The sequence below is a fragment of the Rattus rattus genome, chromosome 5 (assembly GCF_011064425.1).
Source record: "Rattus rattus isolate New Zealand chromosome 5, Rrattus_CSIRO_v1, whole genome shotgun sequence".
In the NCBI taxonomy this organism is placed as follows: domain Eukaryota; kingdom Metazoa; phylum Chordata; class Mammalia; order Rodentia; family Muridae; genus Rattus; species Rattus rattus.
This window is the reverse complement of record NC_046158.1, coordinates 136,487,363-136,509,279: the sequence shown is the minus strand read 5'-3', so window position 1 is coordinate 136,509,279 and position 21,917 is coordinate 136,487,363. Positions and strand designations below refer to the sequence as shown.

Below are 21,917 nucleotides of genomic sequence, written 5' to 3'. Positions count from 1 at the left end.
ACAAGAACTTTATTCAAAGTGCAATGAGACCTGTTAAAAGCTTAAAAGAAAGGGGAAACTAAGACACCTTGCTCAAGCGCAGGATCAGGAACGAATGGGTCTCATATATTTTGTAATGAAAAAGCTGTTTGACTTCCTGCTGTTAGACTTTCTCAGTGGTGTCACTGGGCTCAACCTCCAAGGCGATGATGGTGATGGCCTTTCACAAAGATCTGCGTTGTCAGTGGTGGAGGCAGCAGTGGGACTCACCTCTTTTTTTTTTGTAGCCGGGCTACAAAGGGTTGAACTCAGGGTGTGTCTTGCGCGCGCGTGTGGGGGGGGTGGGGGGTGGGTGTGGGGTGTGTGTGGGGTGTATGTGGTGTGGGTATTGTGTGTGTGTATAGTGTGTGTGTGTGTGGTGTGTGTGTGGTGGGGGTGTGTGGGGTATGTGTGTATGTGTGTGTGTGTTTTATGGGTATTTTGCCTGTGTATATGTTTGTTGCACCATATTTGTACACTGTTCCCAGAGGCCAGAAAACAAGTCAGATACTCTTGTTAATGGAGTTGCAAGCCCTGGTTGTTGTTAGCTACCATGTGGTGCTAGGATTTGAACACCTATCCTCTGGAAGACCAGATAATGAGCCATTGCTCCTGCTTAGATTTTAGTTTTTCTATGTTTATTAAGTCTACATATCTTTTCGTAAATGTCTAGTCCAGTTCTTTGCCTCCTTTTAGTTGGATTTTTGTGATTGTGACAAGAGTCCTTTATTTCTTCTGGATATCCTATCAGATTCATGATTTTCAGGTATTTTCTTCCATTGCAACAGTCTTCACTCTGGTGATTATGTTCTTTGATGCATAAAAATTCCTAATTTGACAAAAGTGTTTTCTCTTGAATATGTGCATACGCATGTATGGATGTGCATGGAAGCAAGAGGTTGATGCTGGATATCTTCCTCGATCACTTCCTACCTTATTTTAAATATGTATTTGTTTAGGGCCTGCAGAAATGGCTCAGTAGTTAAGAGCATAGGCTGTTCCTTCAGAAGACCCAGGTTCAATTCCCAGTACCCAGGTAGTGGCTCACACAGTCTGTAACTCCAGTCCCTGGGACCCTGCCACTCTTCTGGCCTCCTCAAACACCAGACGTGCTTTACACCACAGAGCCACCTCCAACCTCAGGAAGGAGACTCGGTGTTTGGGTTTTTGGTTTGTTGTTGTTTTTAAAATAATTTTGCTTCATTAGTGATTTTTAAGCTCAGAAAAGTTAGAAATTTGCCACTTAGCATATTAGATATTCCAGCAATTTTACTCCAGCCCAAAAAGAACACACAGGGACGGACTTCTGAACACTTGAAAATATTTAAATTCATAATACTTATGCAGGTGAACCCTGTTTTTACTTTTTCTTACTTTACACGGTGGCATTATAGAGTATAAGGCATTATCACTTTGAAAAACACTGTAGGGAGCTGGAGAGGTGGCTCAGCAGTTAAGAGCACTGACTGCTCTTCCAGAGGTCCTGAGTTCAATTCCTCAGCAACCACATGGTGGCTCACAACCATCTGTAATGGGGTCTGATGCCCTCTTCTGGTGTGTCTGCAGAGAGCAACAGTGTATTCATACATAAAGTAAATAAATAAGTCTTTTTTAAAAAAGAATAAAATGTACTGTAAAGTAGTTTCCCAAAGAGAATTTTGCTTTTACTATACTCTCTAAGCACAGAAGTTAAAGTAATGCTATAAAGCAGAAAATTTAGATGATTTGGTAATTAACAACCTACTTTTTTTTAACCTTGGCCTATAAGCCCATGTTCATGGTAAGACACAGAAACTTGAAAAGTGACATGTTTCATAATAATGTGTTTTCTTCTATCTTAGGTCTATCATTTGGCAAGTGTACGCTTACGTGATTTATGTTTAAAACTTGATGTTTCAAATGAGTTACGAAGGAAGATCTGGACATGTTTTGAATTCACTTTAGTTCACTGCCCTGATTTAATGAAAGATAGGCATTTGGATCAGCTCCTTCTGTGTGCCTTTTACATCATGGCCAAAGTATGTATAGGGTGGGAGGAGGTCTCTGCCCTAATTGCCTTAATTTAAAGCATCAGTACAAAACTGCTGAATTGATCCTTAGTTTTCCTTCTGTACTGCAAGCTAATATTGCCTACCATTATTAAGTAACAATTTCAAGCTACTATAATGTCTGGACTTTTTCTCTGAGTTTGATAATAATCAGCTTTTTCACTTGATAGGACCACATTTCGCCATTTAGCATGGTAAAGGTGCTGCCCCACAAACCTGGTGATCTGAATTTGATCTGAACCCATAGTGAAAGGGGAAAGGGAAACCGGATCCTAAAACACTGTCTTCTGTTCTGTGTCAGATATGCTCCTGAGTTCACACACATCATTATCACCATACATGAAATTTTTACATTTTTAAAAAAAGAATACATTGGTTATAAAGGAATTTAGAAATGTGAATAGCACGTTTCCTCCTCTCCCATGACATCTCTAGTGAGAGACTTAATCTTCGGATGCATCAGGTCCAGAACTGAAGTCACTTGGCCAAAGTTACCCAGGAAGTGGCAACACAGGCCTTCTTCATCGGTGTTCTGGTGTAGGTGCCTCTGCTCCTATTATCTTTCTTTGATTTATCATGGTGCTCAGCAAGTACTCTGTGTTTTGTTACTACACCATGTTTAGGTCACAAAATAACCCATCTTGCTTGTTTTTAAAAGTTTGACATATATCAGAAAAATTATTTATAACTTCTGTCTTAACACTATATTGGCTAAACTAGCAATCTTAGCCAATGTATATAATTTTAAGACCTGATTTTTAAGCATTTGAGGCAAAAGGTATGTTTCCAAACTCTCTTGTGACCTTCCTATCCAAAAATCTTTAAAATCTCTGTATAGAAGCTAGAGAGATGGCTCAGTAGTTAAAAATACTGGCTACTTACTCTTCCAGAGGACCTGGGTTCAATTCCCAGCACCCACATGACTGCTCAGAACCCCTGTAACTCTAGTTGTCAGGGGTCTGATATTCTCTTTTAGCTTCCTTGGCCCCCAGACTTTTCTACTTCTAAATCATCGTTGTAGAGAATGGGCTCCAGGCTAGTCAGGAGTCAGGGGAGGATTAATGAAGCCAGTGTTACGGTAACTGATAACAGAAGGCATTCCTTTTTGGGTCATTAATCTCTTTCCTACTGTGACCGCTAAGGATTAGAATCCCTATAAACTGTCCTAAAACACTCAAAACCTAATCCTGTAATAACCACTCAGTTTTTGATGAATCACTGCAAGTTATTTTTCTTTTAGTAGGCGGTTAATTCACTTTTAAATAAGTACTTAAAAGTAATAAACCAGACACTCCACGGGCTCAGCATGTGTATGTTTTCTTCCATCAGTTTTCATAAATCTCATTTTAGTAGAGCTCTACCCTAGGTCTACTGCTTGTGGGTTAGTGAGACTGTTCACTGTGTCCCCGCAGGCCACAAAGCCTGAACTTTAAAGGTAGCAAAGATCATAACTGTGCGTGGTTTTAGTCATGGATCGGCCTGGGGTTTATAGCTTTCTACAAGGTTGCTCTTGATACCAACCTGAGTTTTTGCTTAGAGCCATGTTTCTTCAAAAGCAGTTGATAAATGTAATTTTTTTCTTAGGTAACAAAAGAAGAAAGAACTTTTCAAGAAATAATGAAAAGTTACAGAAATCAGCCACAAGCTAATAGTCACGTGAGTTACATTATTCTTCCTGCTGTCCAAAAATAGATTTTTGTGCCATTTCTTTGCTATCAAGTTATATAAGAAGTAGTTATTTGATAGTTTTACTGTAGATTGGATTTTCTGATTTAAAGGATGCTAGTAAACTCAAGAAATAGTTTGGTTAAAGGACAGCGTGAGTAGAAGGCAGGAAATCAAAGTCCCCTGACTCATCCACGCCTTGCTTAGACTCCTCACACATTCTGAGGTAACCTCTGTTCATTTTAGGAGGAGAGATGTTTTCACTAGAAAGCCTAACAAAAGATAGACATAATGACAACACTTCATTGTCTGGTTTGGTTTGTTTGAGACGGGGTCTCATTGTGTAACCCTAACTATATAGACCAGGTTGGCTTCAAAACCACAAAGATCCGCCTGCCTGCCTGCCTCTGCCTCCTGAGTGCTGGGATTAAAGATGCGCCACAACACTTGGCTGCTGATTGTATTTCTTAATTGTATGAAACTTGCTTGATTCTCTAATGGTTAACGCCAGTGAAATTTGAGGAATTGTTGACTTTAGCTTCTTCTGCTGTCAGCAGAGTTGGTTCAGTTTTAGTTTAGTTTTGTTTTTTGAGACTGGGTCTCATGTATTTCTCATGTACCCACCACTTCACTACCAGCCTGGGCACGTTGTACTCAGACTTACTTCTATAGCTGAGAATGACCCTGACCTGATGCATATCTCTCTCCCTCCTAATGCTGGGAATATAGGCATGTATCACCAGTATGACTTTGCCAGAAGTCATAATGTTTACGTTTTTGATAACTTATCAGTGACATCCCGTTTCGATCATGGAAGTATTAATTGTTGGTAGATGTCCTGACACAGGGGAAATATTTAATGAATACTTACTTGCCTTACCCTTTAATTATTGTAACTATTGGAATTAAAGAGCACAGAAAGTTACCTTAAGGCCATCTAATCTAGTTGCTCTGCTCTTAGAGAATACCAGGTCCTCTTTTCTGAGCCTGGAATTCATAGACAAATACTGAGAGATAGGGAGCAGTAATCATACCTCCTCTGAAGCCCAAATTACTCTCTCTTTTCTTAAGCCCCACATACCCCAATAGAGAACAATAGAAATACATTTGAAAGTATAGATATTTGTTAAACACTGTGGCAGATTTTCTGGGCATCTTTAGAAAAATTCCCTGGAACAATGTCTAGAGATGTCCTACCTTGAGGTTTGTGTGGGTTCAAAATGAGCCAAGCCACTACTTGTTGAATAATCTCTCAGAACCTTCTAAAATAACTTAGAAGATAAGGGGGGTGTGGACTACGCCTTTTTAGCCGTCTTGTAGGTAGGAAAGACTTTAGGGACGGGGAAAGAACTTTTTTTTAATATGGTTTCCTAAAAGGAGATGGGGAATTGCTAGCCCCAGAGCAGTAAGATAACTGATTTGTGTTAAGGGATTAAACAAAAGGGGAAATGAATTCTATGTTGGAGGTTGCTTTTATTTGGTGAAACTTGTTTATCATGAGTCTCTGATTAGGACTTAATTTTTTCTCAGTTTTGTAACTAAATTGTACATTTTACATAAGAGGCTCTGCCTCAACTTTCTTTCTCTATGATGTTTCCTATAATCTGTACTTATGAAAGTGAATATGATTTTAACTGGTTTGGTGATAAAACCCACATGAGAGGTATTTTTGGTTGTGAACCTAGCCTTTAGCGGCTGAGCCATCTCTCCAGCCCTGGAGGTTATTTCTTAACTGACTTAATTTTGTTCTTGTTTTGCTTTTGTTTAATTTTGTATCTCTTTATGACTGAGCGATCCCTCCCCTCCGCCTTGTAGGTATACAGGAGTGTTCTCTTGAAAAGTATTCCAGGAGAAGTTGTGGCATACAATGGTGATTATGAGATGACTGATGGTGGTAAGCTGACCCAGTGTGCATGCTGTACACAGTGCACCTTTGACTACATTGTACACAGTATAGAGGCATCAGACAACATGGACAGTCACTGTTTTTAAAGACTTACTCTTTGTGTGTGAGAGGGTGACTGTGTATGTATATGAGAGTCAGTCTGTCAGTCTGTCTATCTGTCTGTCTGTCTGACTGTCTTTGTCTCTCTCTCTCTCTGTCTCTCTGTCTCTCTCTCTCTCTCTCTCTCTCTGTGTGTGTGTGTGTGTGTGTGTGTGTGTGTCTCATTTACATGCATAGGCACCTATGGCCAGAAGAGGGTGTTGAGACCCTCTGTGAACCAAACTCTGTCCTCTACAAGAGCAGGCCATGCTTTTAACCAGTTCATTTTCCCAACCCATCCGTTTTTTTCCTTTGTAGTGCTAGAGATTAAGCCCAAAATATGCTAGGCCAGCACTCTACCACTACACTCTACTCTCAGATCTAACAGCAGTTTTTAGGTTGTACAGGTGTGCATGGAGATCAGAAGAGCACTTTTCTTTCTTTTTTTTTTTTTTAAGATTTATTTATTTTAAGATTTATTTATTTATTATATATAAGTACACTGTAGCTGTCTTCAGACACATGAGAAGAGGGCATCAGATCTCATTACGGATGGTTGTAAGCCACCATGTGGTTGCTGGGATTTGAACTCAGGACCTCTGGAAGAGCAGTCAGTGCTCTTAACCACTGAGCCATTCCTCCAGCCCAGAGGAGCACTTTTCTAGCATGTGCAGGCCCTGACTTCAGTCCCCAGCACTTTGCTGTGGGAGATGAGATCCAAAGGAAGTCTGAGACCCTTGTAGAGGTTCCCTGGGTTTTCATGGCCCAGAGCTGTTTTAGTTCTCTGGTTTTCCTAAGGTGAAGGGATACTTCAACCCTGTTGAAAAAAAGAACTCATCTTTGATATGTTGAATTTCTTTTAATTAGCAGTAGCTTCTAAACTACTATAAAGAAGTAGGCTGGGCATGTTTGAACACATCTTTAATCCCAGCATTCAGGAGGTAGAGACTGATGGATCTCTGTGAGTTCAAGGAAAGCCTGGTCTACAGAGTTAGTTCTAAGATAGCCAGGACTGTTATACAGAGAAACCATGTCTCAAAAAAAAAAAAAAAAAAAAAAAAGGAAGAAGCAGGTGATTCTATACAAGTAAGCTGAAGTTTATGTACTTTCCTAAACACTGAGTTCTGGCAGCCTGCCCAGCCCAGAATGGGCTTGAAGTGGGACACAGTTCAGATGTTGCTTTAAAGACTGTAGTCTCTGGCTTTCTAGCTCTCTAATTGAACTGAATGCTTGCTGACAACTTCTAAAGGATTCTAAAAACTTCCTTGTTTATTGTATGACTAAAAAATGCTAGCTTCGGGGCTGGGGACTTAGCTCAGTGGTAGAGCGCTTACCTAGGAAGCGCAAGGCCCTGGGTTCGGTCCCCAGCTCGAAAAAAGAAAAAAAAAAAAAAAAAAAAAATGCTAGCTTCTTTTCTCTATAACTCTGTGCTTTATTAAACTCTTTATGCTTAAGAAAAGTGCTAGGGAAACTTAACTCTTGTTCTCTGTGAAGGACTTAATTCTTAACTCTTTATTACTTGTGCTTTCATAGTGCTAGTATCTGGCAATTAACAGATGCTATTTAGCAGCAGGAAATAAAATAAAAGGATTTATTGCTAGTACTCCTTTCTCTGGTTAATCAGCCAGAAGTCTCTCTGGCTAAGCTGGTTAACTCTTTATGAACCAGAGAGGAAGGAACGGAAAAGAATTAAGATGCTTTGTACAGGCAAATATGGACAGACACATAAGCATTCAAACATTCTTACAACCACACACTGGCCAGGCCTGACTGTCTGTTACAACTCCAAGTATTCATGCATGCTCACATACACCTACACATGTACATATAGACAAACAGACATATACATTTGGATGGATGGATGGATGGATGGATGGATGGACGATGGATGGATGGATGATGGATGGATGGATGATGGATGGATGGATGATGGATGGATGGGAAGAACTCCCCAAGCCAAACCATTCAACCAAACAACTGTTTATTTTCTCTGGTTTTTTTATACCTTCTTTTTTTTTTTTTCTTTTTTCTTTTTTTCGGAGCTGGGGACTGAACCCAGGGCCTTGCGCTTGCTAGGCAAGCGCTCTACCACTGAGCTAAATCCCCAACCCCTTTTTATACCTTCTTAGACACAAAGTCCTTGAGAAAATTACCTCAGAAATAAAATGTTATATAGAATGGGACTTACAGAAGGATGCTGATATTAAGTTCAAAGCAGTGTTTCATTCTATATGCTCATTATAAGTTCAAAGCAACAGTTTTTCCGTGGCCTTGCCTTATCATAGTGCACACCTGTGACTTTATCCTTGGACCTAAATGTTTTCTATGACTACAGATTTTTCTAAACCTATTTCTCTTTCTAGTGTAATTATGAAAGCTCATTGTATTTCTTATTATGTAGCCTTTACTTACTATTATGAGAAATGGGTACATTCTATTCTTGATTCTAACTTTATTACATCTTTCTAGTTATGACCATATCTAAAAACTTTCTTTCTAAAATTATTTGAATCAAGTCAGGAATTTTATAGAATCATTTTCTATTTGTCTATATAGCATTACTATAAGGTAGTCTATCTTTTAAGTCTGTAGAGATCTGCTCAGAAGGGTGAGTCAGTACCTACTCCTTGTTATGTGTTTGATAATAACAGGGAAGCACATTAATAGCTAAAGTACCTTTCCTCAGATTTATTCTCCTCAGCCTTGTCTGGAGAAGCAAATCCATCATAGATCTACAGTCTGTGGCGGAACATCTCAGGAGATCGCCTGCTAGTTTTTAGCTTCTCCTAGATGGTTCTTGGCAAAAGAACAGATTGCAGCTCTACCTGAAGTCAGGAGTCTGTTCAAGTGGTGCCAACAGATAAGACAGCACCTTGGAGTGGCCTTTGTTCTCTTTTTTAACAGCTGAGGAGATAACAGTTGAAAATTGGAGTTTCTGTTATGTGGGAGAAACAAGAGTCCTAGAATGTGCTGGCCAGTTCTGGTGGCTCAGGCCAAAATCCCAACACTCTGGAAATTAAGGCAGGAAGAGGGCTGCAAGTTTGAGGTTATCTTCCACTACAGAATAAAACTTTCCCAAAACAAACAACAAACCCCACAACTTACTCTCCTTGCATTTGCAAAAAGATAAACACAAGCACTTCATCTTGATTTTGTTGTGGTTTGAACCAGGGTCTTATTGTATAGCCCCAGCTGGCCTGAACTCTATGCCGGCATCAAAGATGTGTGTCACCACACCTGCCTCACTTTGTGTCTTTCTTGCCTTTTAGAGTCCTTGCACCTTCTTCAGACACCAGCATGAGTATCTATGGGTCTCCGTGGACTTTGAACTCAGGGTGTTTCACTGCCGCCCTTTCTAAAGTTGCTTAAGACCTAACCAGAGCTGGTTCCCTTTAATAAAGGCCATAGTTGACAGTGAGTTCAAAAAACTGCCTTTGTGAAATAAGGGACTAGAGACACAGTAGCACATTCAGTCCACACAATTACATCTCTCTACATTCTGGTTGGATTATTTCTTTAACAGTCTCATGGTGTAGCCCGTGCTAGCTCGGACTCTTGATTCTCCCTCCTCCCAAGTCTTCCAAGTACTGTGATAACTGGTGTGTGCCGCTACTCCCAGTGCGGTTTGTAAAGTATGCAGATAGGTTTCTCTGAAAATAGTAATTGCTTTTTTAATAAGGATTTGCATTTCTTTTTATTTTTTTAAAAGAAATGTAATCCAATTTACTAATTTAATATTACAGAATACCTATCACAATGCTGAATTCTTCTTAACAGACATAGAAGATGCCACAAAAACTCCCAACTGTTCCAGTGAACCAGTGAAAGAGGAAAGAGGTGATCTTATCAAATTCTACAATGCGATATATGTAGGAAGAGTGAAGTCGTTTGCATTGAAGTATGATTTGTCCAATCAGGACCATATAGTAAGTTTTGTTTTGTTTTGTTTTTTTAATTTTTTTCATCTTTATTAACTTGGGTATTTCTTATTTATATCATATAGTAAGTTTTAAGTCTTGCTTCTTTCCTTCAAATATTTTTTAAAATTTTAATTAAACTGTATTTACATAATGTCTCTCCCATGTCTTCCACAATCTCCTCTCAAATTGATGTCCTCTTTTTCCTTATTATTATAACATGTGTGTGTTATATGTATGTTTATACACATAGATATATACATGTATATGTGCATATATATGCATAATATATAAATGGAATTTATATTATTTATATTATGCATTTATATATTATGCATATTCATTTAATTTGGCATTTATATGTATGGTTTCAGGAGTGACCATTTCATATTGAACAACTAGTAAACAATAGGAATAGAATTTTATTTCTTTTTTTAGTGTGTGTGTATGTGTCTGTGTCTGTGTCTGTGTTTGTGCCAGGGTCTCACTATGTAGCTCTGTCTGTCCTGGAACTCACTATGTAGACCTCAGTGGCATCCAGTTTACAGAGATCCTCCTGCCTCTGCCTCCCAAGTGATGGGATTAAACTCATGTGCCGTGTCACACAGCCGGCCTGGCTTTCGTCTCTAAGCCGTGCAGCCAGCCTATGTGGTTGGACTGGAGAGTGTAGTCCGTTAGTGCCGTTAGGTTTTTGTTGAGAGGTGTGTGTTGATTGTGGTTGTTTTGATGGTTGTTTGGTTTTCGTTCTTCGTTGTTGTTTTCTGATTGTTTCTTACTCATGCCTTGTGTTTCATTCATGACAGCTCTGCCTGTTTTTCCTAGTGTCTCTTGGCTCTGCTCCTTGCTCCTTACAGTTCAAAGTGTTGCTTCTAGTATTCGCCCTAGGCGGTTTGGGTTCTATAGCAGCCATGGCAGATAGTTTTGCTGGAGCAATAGTTTCAGTCGTGGTCTTTTTAGAATTTTTGAGTGCATTTCTCCAGACTCCTCTGGCTTTCAAAGTTTCCACTGAGAAATCAGCTGTTGTTCTGATGGGTTTTTATATGTGTAACCTTTTATTTTTCCTCTTTTGGCTTTTAATATTTTCAGTTTTTTGTTGTGTATATTTAGTGATATGCCTTGGAGAATTTCTTTTCTGGTCTTGTCTAGTTGAGGTTCTGTGTGCTTCTCATATCTGTATGGATGTGTCTTTTCTTAGTTTGGGGAAGTATTCTCTGATCTTTTTAAAGGTCTGGTTTGTAACATTGACCTGAAACTCTCTTCCTTCATCTACTTCTCTCTTCAAAGATTTGTTTTGTTCATAGTTTACCATAGTTCCTGTAGGTTCCTTTTGAACATACAGGAAGACTGCTCTGACATGGGTATACACCAGTAGAAGGTCCTTATTGTTTGGCTGGCAACTGCACAAGGTCTTTGAGACCCCAGGGTAGCTCCCAGCCTTTGTCAGGGAGAGCTTTTTTTACTGTTCTTTTTTTTTTTTTTTTTTCCGGAGCTGGGGCCCGAACCCAGGGCCTTTCGTTTGCTAGGCAAGCGCTTTACCACTGAGCTAAATCCCCAATCCCGGGAGAGCTTTTAAGTACAAACACTGTATCCCACGTTGATAGACTTTAGCTAACAAGAACAGTTTACTGACTTTCCCAGAACTTTGGACTTTGATAGATTAAGCCTTTGTTTTACTTTTGGCAAGTAGTGCTGTCTGCGTGCTGAGATACACAGCCTCAGTGTACATCCATCAGGGAGTCAGTTGGCCATGTAGTTTAAGATCTAGGGAGCCACCATTCATCCAGTCAGAATGAGAACTACAGGCCCAGCCAAGGGTAGTAAGCCAGTGGGATCGAGAGAACAGAGACTGGCACCAATTATCTCATCTTTGAGGGTTTTTTTCCCAACCACAGCAAGATTTTTTAATTCCTCCTGATCGTAGAATTCCTTAGCGTAGAAACAACAGGTTTCTCCCAAAGCCGCACACAGTTTATCTTTATGTCGTGAGGAATACACCCAAGCCTCTCCAACTTTTTGGATAATTTCTACAAAGGAATATAACATTTTAATTCAGAAACAAATCTTTAATATCTCTAGGTCCTAATAAATTTGTCTTTTTTTTTTTTTTTAAGCATCAGAAGAGGCCCTTTTAATTAAACCATTAGTACACGTCCATCAAGTCATCTCAGGGGCTTGGTGATACTGTTTTTTTCCAAGTGACCTATTCCACAAGTCAAAATAGCAGAATAAGGCAAACAAATGTCTAGGCTAAAGGTTGGCTACTAGACAAGTTTCAGCCCCTTCTGAAGCCTCTACCATTCATTTGGGCTTTCCCCAGTCACACTGAGTGTTGTTAGTCAATACACGGGCAGTCTGGTTAGTTTCTATCCCTATGTAGTATGGCGGCTGAATGAGCGTAACCAGCAGTCCTGGCTGGTTTCTGGCTGTAGATGATTAACTCTGTCCCCAGGGTCCCTTTCTATGGTATAGTTTCTGATTTCCCAGGTTTCTTCTAAAGTCTAGAATCTTTTCTAAGTAAATTTTCAGGAAGCTTCAGTTTTGCAACCCCAGCTTTTGCAATGGAAACTCCCTTGTTCCTGGCAACTAGGAGGCCCAACTGTAGAGCATACATAGAATTATAAACTCCGTATTCCTATCTCAAAAGTAAACTTGCACATCTTTCCTTTCTCTAGTACAACCAGATATTTAAGTGGGCATCAGTACATAAAGTTACAGATGGAATATGGGCTGCTGGTCTGTAGTCACACCAGCTATCACCTCCCATCTGTGTCTTCCTCAGTTCCCAGATCCAGGCCTGAGGGCAGTGTGGGTTAGACCATAACCCTGTATTTATACCAAACATAAGACTCAGGAGGAGGTAAAGTAGAAGGGACTAAGCCCCAATGAAATCTTAAGTTTTTAAAAGTTTTAGGTATTTTTTTTTCTTTTCTATTTTTCAGAGCTGGGGACCGAACCCAGGGCCTTGCGCTTGCTAGGTAAGCGCTCTACCATTGAGCTAAATCCCCAACCCCAGTATTTATTTTTTAATGTATTTGAGTACACTGTCGCTGTCCTCAGACACACCAGAAGAGGACATTGGATCCCATTACAGATGGTTGTGAGCCACCATGTGGTTGACGGGAATTGAATTTTGGATGTCTAGAAGAGCTCTTAACCTCAAGGCCATCTCTCCAGCCTTACACCTTAATTTTAATGGGTCAGTAGTGCAGAGACAGTCCATTGGCAGTGGTGTCCATGGCTTTCATCTTCTTGACTTAGGTGTGGTGGCTCCCTAGTGTAATGCCCGCTACCTCCAGCTGTAGGAATGGAGAGAACCACTTTGTAGGATCCTTTCCAATTTGGTTCCAGAATTCTGGTGTTCCTCAGTGGAGGGTGTCTCAGTGGCACTAGATGCTGTGGGTTTAAGATCCTGACTCAGAATTAATTTGTTTTTTTGGGTTTTGTTGATGTTTTGTTTTGTTTTTCCATTAGACTAGCAGTAGCCATCACAGCTCTTAGGTAGACCATCCTGTGGCCACAGAGTCCAATCATTTGGGCAGTTATATCATAGTACATCTCCATAGCTCTAAAGTTTGGGTTAAAACTCCTTTTATAGGGCTGGAGCTGAAATGAGAGTTGTTTTCACAGCCTCAAATACCTTTCGTTTAGTCTCAGTTGAGGTCAGGGGCTTGGTGCCCCGCTTTGCACTGGTGTATTGAGGCTTTGCTGTTTCCACAAACTAGTATCCAGAGGCAGCAATGCCTCTTTTTTTAAAGATTTATTTATTCATTCTATATAAGTACATTGTCACTGTCTTCAGACACACCAGAAGAGGACATCAGATCCCATTACAGATGGTTGTGAGCTACCATGTGGTTGCTGGGAATTGAACTCAGGATCTCTGGAAGAACGGTCAGTGCTCTTAACCGATGAGCCATCTCTCCAGCCCCACCTAGAGCTCTTGAACCTGTTACTTAGTCTTTGAAGTTAAGATCTGAAGGATGGCAGCATCCTACTCTGAGACAGGGTCCTTTCGCTTCCCTCAGCTGGTAGCCAAGGTAGGTAGCCTCTGATATACAAAGTTGGGCTTTCTTAGCCAACATTCTATGGCCCAAGGTCTGTAACTCTTGCAGCTCTCTCTCAGTGGTCCTTTTATAATCTATTTTCCTGACAACTTCTCTGCCAGTGGGAGGCTCAAGAAAGCATCTTTCAGGTCACAGTGCACACCTGTTTCTCTGGAAGAATCAGACTCAGGAGAGTCAGAGGTTTCTTCACAGGCAGAAATATATTCCAGAGTGACTGGCAGGGCACCACAATACCTGTGTCTCTAAACTAGGTAATATAGACTGCAACTTCCCTTTGTGTTTCTAGGGTCATTGGATATTGTTTAATCTGGACTGGAGTAGCTGAACTGATTAGTTAAACAATTATAGGAACTTGGTATTGGGCCAGTCTGGGGGATTGATTTCTGCCCATACCATGGGACTCTTTGTTGTCAGTCTGAGATAGTCTAACTATATCTTTTGGTTTGAGGCAGTATTCTTCTGATAGAGGGTAAGACACCACAGTTTTGCTGAGTATCTATAAGTCTAACTGCATTTCATCATCTGAGGTGATGGTGGCTTTTAGTTCATGCAAAAGATCTATCCTGTCCTAGTCTGTTTTCTGTTAAACACGTTTTGTCCTACCTCCAACAACTGGGAACTATTTATACCTTCAGATATTGCTAAGTGTTACAACTTTTTTTCTAATATCTAGGCTGAGTGTGTGACAAAGGAAATCTTTTTAGCAAAAATTGTTTAAAATATCCTTGGTCAACATTGAACAGAAGGGGAAATTTTCTTCAGCAGCAACTCCCACGCCAGTTGTTTTTACACATAAATCATGAAAGAGGAAGGAGTGGAACTTTTTTTTTTAATATTTTTTTATTTTGTATATGAGCACACTGTCACTCTCTTCAGACACACCAGAAGAGGACGTCAGATTCCATTACAGATGGTTGTGAGCCACCATGTGGTTGCTGGGAATTGAATCTCTGGAAGAGCAGTCAGTGCTCTTAACCTCTGAGCCATCTCTCCAACCCCTAAGAGGAACTTCTTTTCTCCTTCCCTGAGATTTCTTAGAGCAGGCAGGGGAGCAGAGGGAGTGTATGCTTAAGATGTCAACTCCACTCCCACCCCCATAGGGGCCCAGCCCCTCCCCACCTCCTCCACAAGAACCAACCCTACTCAGACCAGTCAGGGAAGAAACAAGGGAGTGCTCTGACGTAAGACAGATGAAGGGATTTTTGAGTTTCTTGAGGCAGCCTGGCAAAGCCAAAAGGATTCTGGTCCCCAGTAAGAGGAAGCAGATCTTAAGTCAGGGTCAGGGTGGGAGTGGTTCTTACACCAGAAACAGACACTGGTCAATCCAGGGAAACAGAACTGACAAATACATAGAAAGACACACAGACAGACAGTAAAGACAACCAGGTGTGGCCATGACACATTTATACACCTGAGCAGAGGGGGTCCAGTGAAGTCTGCGTGGGTGGATCCAGACACTGGATCAGCAGTTCTGACCTCTCCTGGTATCGGAACAGAGGCGCCTTAACCAGGCTTAAGTCAGGAAGTGGCAGACCAGGCTACTTTCTAATTTGTCTCCTTTGGGGTGGAAGTGTCAGATTCTTTAGTCAGCAGTGATCAAAGGGAGTCTTGGGGATATGGAAAGTAGGTTGTCCTAGGAGCGCCTTGAACACTGCAAGGACTCTTCCACACTCCAGGGGGCCCCAGACAGACTGGTCTTTCAGGGTCTCAATGGACCCTCCAAAAATGTGGGGTATTCACCAGAGAGAACTGCTTAGACATGAGTTAAAGCCAACAGTCTTTATTAGCCAGCCAGCAACTACGCTGGGTGTTTGGGATGCCAGTGTAGGTGACACTGGCCTTTCTCAGGGGAAGCTTGTGAGCATAAAAACCATGTCCTGGGTTGACACACTTTAGTTAACAAGAACAGTTAGCCAAAAGCAGAACTGTAGAAGCCAAAAGACCAGGTGAAGACATTTAGATACTTTCCCAGAACCAGATGGACTTGGGTGGGTTAGGTCTTGTTTTAGTGTTGGCAGGTGGTGCTGTCTGTGCTGATACACACAGCCTGAAAGGTGCTTCCACCATGGAGTCAGTTGTGCCACAGTCTGGGCCCTGTCACAGCCTTCCTGTGCTTTTGAAAATGGGTTTATACCCTTTCCTTGCATGGCCTCGTTGTTCTCCTCTGTTTTTGAGACCTAAGTCTGCTTTCTACTCACCAGCCTTTAACGAGTTCTCGCACTGGAACTCGGACGTTTCCAACTCCGTCTTCATTTCAGCTTGAGCTTTCTTGACTGCTTCTCTTTAGTGAACCCAGTTCACTAAACCCTGGGTCACACCTATCATTTCATTCAGCCTGTTTGTGCTTTCTTGGGCATCACTCGAATTTACTTCTGTTCATCTTTATCAACCAGTGAAACTTGGTTGTGGGTGTGTGTTTATGGTGGTACAAGGTCTGGCTTGGCTGTTTTATGATTCTTGAAATTGAGTGAGCCCAGCCTCTGTTCTCACCTTCATTTTATAATCCCAGGATGGCACATGTTCCTGTGATTTGTCCCAGTCAGTTTTTTTTTTTTTTTTTTCTTTTCATTACTTTGGAGAGACAGAGCCCAGGCTAGCCTAGAATGCATAAATTCCTGCCTCAGTTTCCAAGTACTGGGATTACAAACATGCCCGTGTGCCCAGCTTGTCCACACTCTTCAGAATTAGGTACAGGGTTTCTCGGGCAATTGCGGAAGATGAGCTTTAGTGTGCTTATCAGGGCTGATGGAAGCAGTGAGCAACACCGCGTTTTTGCTTTTTCAGCCATAAGTAAGATCTTTTTTTTTTTTTTTTTTTTTTTTTTTTCGAGCTGGGGACCCAACCCAGGGCCTTGCGCTTCCCAGGCAAGCGCCTACCACTGAGCTAAATCCCCAACCCCCCATAAGTAAGATCTTAAATGTAATATCTTCTAACAAAGAATTGCTACAAAGATAACAATATTTTTTTTAATCCTTTTGTCTTAAAAATATGATTTCTGGGTCACTTTAGATGGATGCTCCACCGCTCTCTCCTTTCCCACATATTAAGCAGCAGCCGGGCTCCCCACGCCGCATTTCTCAGCAGCATTCCATTTATGTCTCTCCGCACAAGAACGCATCAGGCCTCACCCCCAGGAGCGCACTACTCTACAAGTTCAACGGCAGCCCCTCTAAGGTACAGTGCACAGATGCCATACTGCGTCTCTTGTACATGCTTGTTCAGTGCTGGATTTCAGTTTGTCAGCCATCAGTCATTTAAAGTTACCACTAATAAAATAGAAACTACTAACTGCACCATGCTTGTATGGCCAGAAACACTGGTTACTGTGCATGGTGTACATCCCTGTGAGGCCAGCACACAGCTCTTGATTTACTTGAACGTTCGTCTCAGAAGTGGGGCTGATGGAGGATGCTAAGACCTATTGTTAGAGTAGGAAGGTTCTGAGAAACATGGTTAACAACGTCCTGCCGTGTGCAGGAGCTCTGCAGAGTGTGGATTGGCAGAGACACAACATAGCAGGGTGTGGAAGCTCTGAAATGGAATAAGGCCCATCAGGCAGAAGCAGGGCTTTGTATAGGAATCTAGAGAGCCAGGCTCTCTGCTTTCTGGCAAGGCAGGGAAGTAGGTGGGAAACAGGATGTGTGACCACCAACAACTCTTTGATGTATCCTCCAAGCCTGCATACTTATCTCCCAAGTCAAAAAAATCTCAGGTACCTTTAGCTACTTAGCTGGAGACACAGAGAGCACCGTCAGTGTCTTGGGGAAGAGAGAGGAGTCTGCAGAAATTGTGATTTGAACAGCAGTCTGAGCTGCATTCTAACAATGCCAAGGCAGAACCAACCTGGACTACACACACAGTAAGACCCAGTCTCTTAGAAAGAGCAGTGTTTGGTTTGGCAGATGTACCTCACTGGTACAGAGCTTGCGAAGCATAAGCCAGTCCTTGGGTTTGCTCCAAATACCGCAGAGAGAAAAAGGAGAAGAGCATCACATTCCATTGAGGTAGCTTAGTCTGTGGCTTCTCATGCGCATTTTGGGGAGTGGTAAGGTGTTGCTTTTTTAGGGTGTTTGTTTAGTATTGTTTTCGAAACAGACTTTCTCTGTGTAGCCCTGGCTGTCCTGGAACTCACTCTGTAGACCAGGCTGGCCTCGAACTCATAAAAGCCTTCCTGCCTCTGCCTCCCCAGTGCTGAGATTAATGGCCTGTTGTACCACTGCCTGGCTTTTTTTTTTTTTTTTTTTTTTTAATTAAAGGTGTTTTTGTTAATTTTTACCTTATTATTTTATGTGAGTGTTTTGCCTGTATATATGTCTGTGTACCCTGTGTGTGCTTGGTGCTTTTGAAGACTACAAGGTGTCTCAACAGATGTGCGAGCTGTCCGCAGACTTCTGCGGAGTGTAGGCTCCTGCTTATGTGGATTTGCTAACGTTAATGAGTGACCGTGAAAGTTAAGTGTGTTAGCTGGATTATATCCAGGTTAGTGGGGCATTAGAAAGCAGAGACCGACTCTCCTATTTTTATGGAGAGACCAGCTCCATCTTTGCCTAGTACATTGATGGAGTTGTGTCAGAGAGGCCTTTTCAGTATTTCTAAGGCTGCACAGCACATCTTAAGTTTCTAGAAGCCACAAGGATTATTTGGACAGATTTTGAGTGATAGTACAATGACAGCTCCTTAATGCCTCAGTTTCCTGTTGGTTCCATGTTTACTGAGGTCTTACTGTACTTACCCAGGAGAGTTGACTAAGATGAGACTTGTCCCAGAAAGGTGTTTAGAAAATGTTAGACCATCTGAGATCCAAGGCAGGGATTCCTGAATCAGAGTTAGAGTTCCCCGGGGAGCTCGCTGAACACTGGCCTGTCTTGCAGCCCTGTGGCATCCCAGAGAGCTAGCAGGGACAGGTGGGAGTCCACTCTGAACAGCTGGGGTGCAGTTCCAGGAACCGTCTCTCCTGAGCCTCTAATGTCAGCATTCCCTGGGGTAACTCTCAGACTTCACACCAGCTAAGTCTGAGTCATTCCCAGGCAACCAGTGAGCACATCAGAGTGTTACTGTGTTAGACCAGGTATAAGAATGTAACAGTCTGAGGCAGATTTCCAATAGTTCAAGGCCAGCCTGGGCGATAAAATGAGGCACTGTTTGGCTCATCAGGTTAATGCCCCTCCCACCAAGCCTGATGATCTTACTTACATCCCTGAGACCTTTGAAATGTCTACATGTGCACTACATATGTACATGTTCTCACAACAGAAACAAACACACAAAGTAAAAAAGAAATATGTATACATATGTGTGTGGACCTACATTCAATTCCCAGCAACCAATCAGTGGCTCATATACATTAAATAAGTAAGTACTAAATGAAGAGATTTAACAAACAAACTTGGGTTGCTGCTGGCAGTGAGTGAAAGCACTTGCTGGTTGTACTGGCTGGGTTTGTGTGTCAACTTGACACAAGCTAGAGTCATCAGAGAGGAAGAAGCCTCGGGTGAGGAAATGCCTCCTTGAGAACCAACTGTAAGGCATTTTCCCAATTCGTGATCAGTTGTGGAGAGCCCAGCCCATTGTGGGTGGGTGGTGCCACCATCCCTGGTCTGGTGTAATCCTTTCCTATAAGAGAACAGAGTGAGCAGGCCACTAAGCATCACCAGTCTCTGACCTCTGCATTAGCTTCTGCCTCCAGGATCCATCCTGTCTGTGATCCTGTCATGACTTCTTCAGTGGTGTCCAATGATCTTACTTTTTGGTCATGGTGTTTTGTTGAGGCAATAGAAACCCTAAGACACTGCACAGTCCTGATGGCCTGAATTCCATCTCAGGAACCCACACTGGAAAGGGAGAAACCAGCTCCCAAAGGTTGTTCCCTGGCCTCTGTACACAGTAATGTACCCTACTCACGAGACCCTACCACAAAATGTCTGACTCAGAAAGTGGGTGGTAAACCTTGTGAATTTGTGTTTGTAACATCGATGCCTCTGCTACTTCTGGTCTGGAAGCTACATTTTGAGAAGTAGTGTTAAAGGATACACGGTCTTTTAAAACCACTCAAAAAGCCACCACTGTAAGTTGGTTTAGGTTCAGAAGATAATCTCTGTACCAGTGCTTAGACAGGAGGGAGAGAATAGAGTTAGCTTAGTTCTTTATGAAAACTTTCTCCTCCTTCCTGCCTTTTACACACGCCCTTTTGTTTTTGTAGAGTTTGAAAGACATCAACAACATGATAAGGCAAGGTGAGCAGAAGGCCAAGAAGCGTGTGATCGCCATCAGCGGAGATGCAGAGTCACCTGCCAAACGTCTCTGCCAGGAGAACGACGATGTTTTACTTAAACGACTACAGGATGTTGTCAGCGAAAGAGCGAATCATTGATGTTGCCCTTTGTCTGGTCAAAGCACTTTTGGGTTGTTCTGGAGAAAGTTGGGGCTTCACCCTTCACATTTTTTTTTTATCACTGGGTTATACAAAACTTGCATCAAAAGTAAGCTCCTTTTTAAAAGCATTTATTCACCCTGTATATCTGACAGACAGACATTTTGAGGTAGATTAGAAAAGAATGTGTTAGGTGCCTTCATAAATAGTAATAAGATTTTTTTTTTTTAGTGTTCGTTCCTAGGTTTGCTTTTTAGGATGAATTAAGGAGAAACTATTTTTTAACTGTCTTTTCAAACGGATCAAATGTCTCCTGTGCATCTTACTATGTGGTCAGTGAGTCTCTGAGATACTTGTGCTGTCTGCTTGTGTTGAAGGTAGGCTTAGCTCCCACGATTTGAGCATTCACTGATGGACCAGCCTGCCTTGGGCCTGCTGGAGCAACTGCACCTCAGAGGTGGCCCCAGCACGTGGGGCAGTCTGTGCCCTTCTCTTTCCTCTCAGTTAGTACAAGCAGCTTCGCACCTTTTAGCTTGATGTTATAGCCCCACAACAGGGATACTCAGTTTAAAACTACGACTTTCATGATATTGCCTTAATTATTATATGTGATTGTATTCAGTCATGTAGTTCTCAAAATAAGAAACTATTTCTTAACTAGGAGAATAAAATTCAGATAAATGAGAAGTGACATTTCTTTAGTAGAGTAGCATCATGGTAAGATCATTCATTCATCCGTGTTAGGCTCAGTAACTCCAGTGCCTGTAACTCCAGTGCACAGGAGGGCTGCTAGGAATGTCAGGCCAGCGCATCCCTAGCAGGACCCTGACTCAAATCTAAGTTATTCATTCTCATTGTCTATTTAATTTCCTGAAAATATTTGAAGCTTTCACATTAGTCACTTCATGCTTGTAAGTGAAATGTTTCAAGTTTAAGAGCTGCTTCTTCTTTCTATTTTGTGTCACCCTTTGTTCCAGTAATTATGCTTTCTCTGGATTCCCCTGGGGTGTAACTCCTGGATCCCCTTGAAGACCTTTCCACACTGGAGGTTTAGCCTTCTAAAGAATCAGGTCGCTAGTGTTTGCCTTTTCTTCTCTGTGTCTAGCGTCGGAAAGGATGTGAATAAGCCATTTAAATTAATAATTAGATGATGTATCAGTATAAAGGTTTTTAGCTGCAAACCTTATTTTTTAAAATATAAAGTGTTGACTTGGCAGTCTATCTCAGCGTGTCAAACATATCCATCGCTTGCTAATTTGAATTAGTCTAAGATTTGGCTGCCAATTAATGATGGATGGTAACCAAAGGTTTATTTTTAAATTTTAAAAAGAGGTTTGGGTTATGTTTTGCTTTTCTGAAAATTGTGTTCTTGTGTTTTGTGTAGTATCTACACATGTTGTAATAAACCAAATAATAGTCTGTCTTGAGTCCTTGTACATATTTCTGTGTAGCTATAACTACTGTATCACTTTCATTATTAATGTACAAAATATAAATGTAGATTTATTCAATGACTGTTAAAAACTTAAGACATGAATTTACCAATTTTCAGGACTTTGTATTAATGTATATAAAATAGTTAATAAAAATTAGAATTTTAACAACTTAAACGATTGTACTTTTACTGTATAGCTAGAAGCAGGCGTGCAGCTGTCTAAGATATATGACTTGGGTTGGCGAGACGGCTCAGCTCTTAGAAACTGGCTGCCTTGCAAAATACCACACGGAACAGCTTGTAACAGCATAAATACAGTTCCCAGGGATCCGGTACCTTCTGCTAGTCTTCGGGGAACCTGGATGCATGTGTGCACATGCACACACATACTCATGGTGATGATTTGAATGAGAATG

At 41.4% G+C, this 21,917-nt stretch overlaps 1 protein-coding gene across 1 annotated transcript in view; it reads left to right on the top strand.

Annotated features, from left to right (window-relative positions):
* Positions 1–21,671, top strand: part of Rbl1 (RB transcriptional corepressor like 1) — a 63,381-nt gene extending 41,710 nt beyond the window's left edge. Inside the window, exons 17-22 of the mRNA XM_032904624.1 lie at positions 1,860–2,036; positions 3,651–3,722; positions 5,547–5,625; positions 9,493–9,641; positions 16,706–16,870; positions 19,896–21,671. Coding sequence (XP_032760515.1) covers positions 1,860–2,036; positions 3,651–3,722; positions 5,547–5,625; positions 9,493–9,641; positions 16,706–16,870; positions 19,896–20,066 — 813 coding nt within the window. The 3' untranslated portion in view covers positions 20,067–21,671. The remainder of the gene's footprint in view (positions 1–1,859; positions 2,037–3,650; positions 3,723–5,546; positions 5,626–9,492; positions 9,642–16,705; positions 16,871–19,895) is intronic.
* The last annotated feature ends 246 nt before the right edge of the window (positions 21,672–21,917 follow it).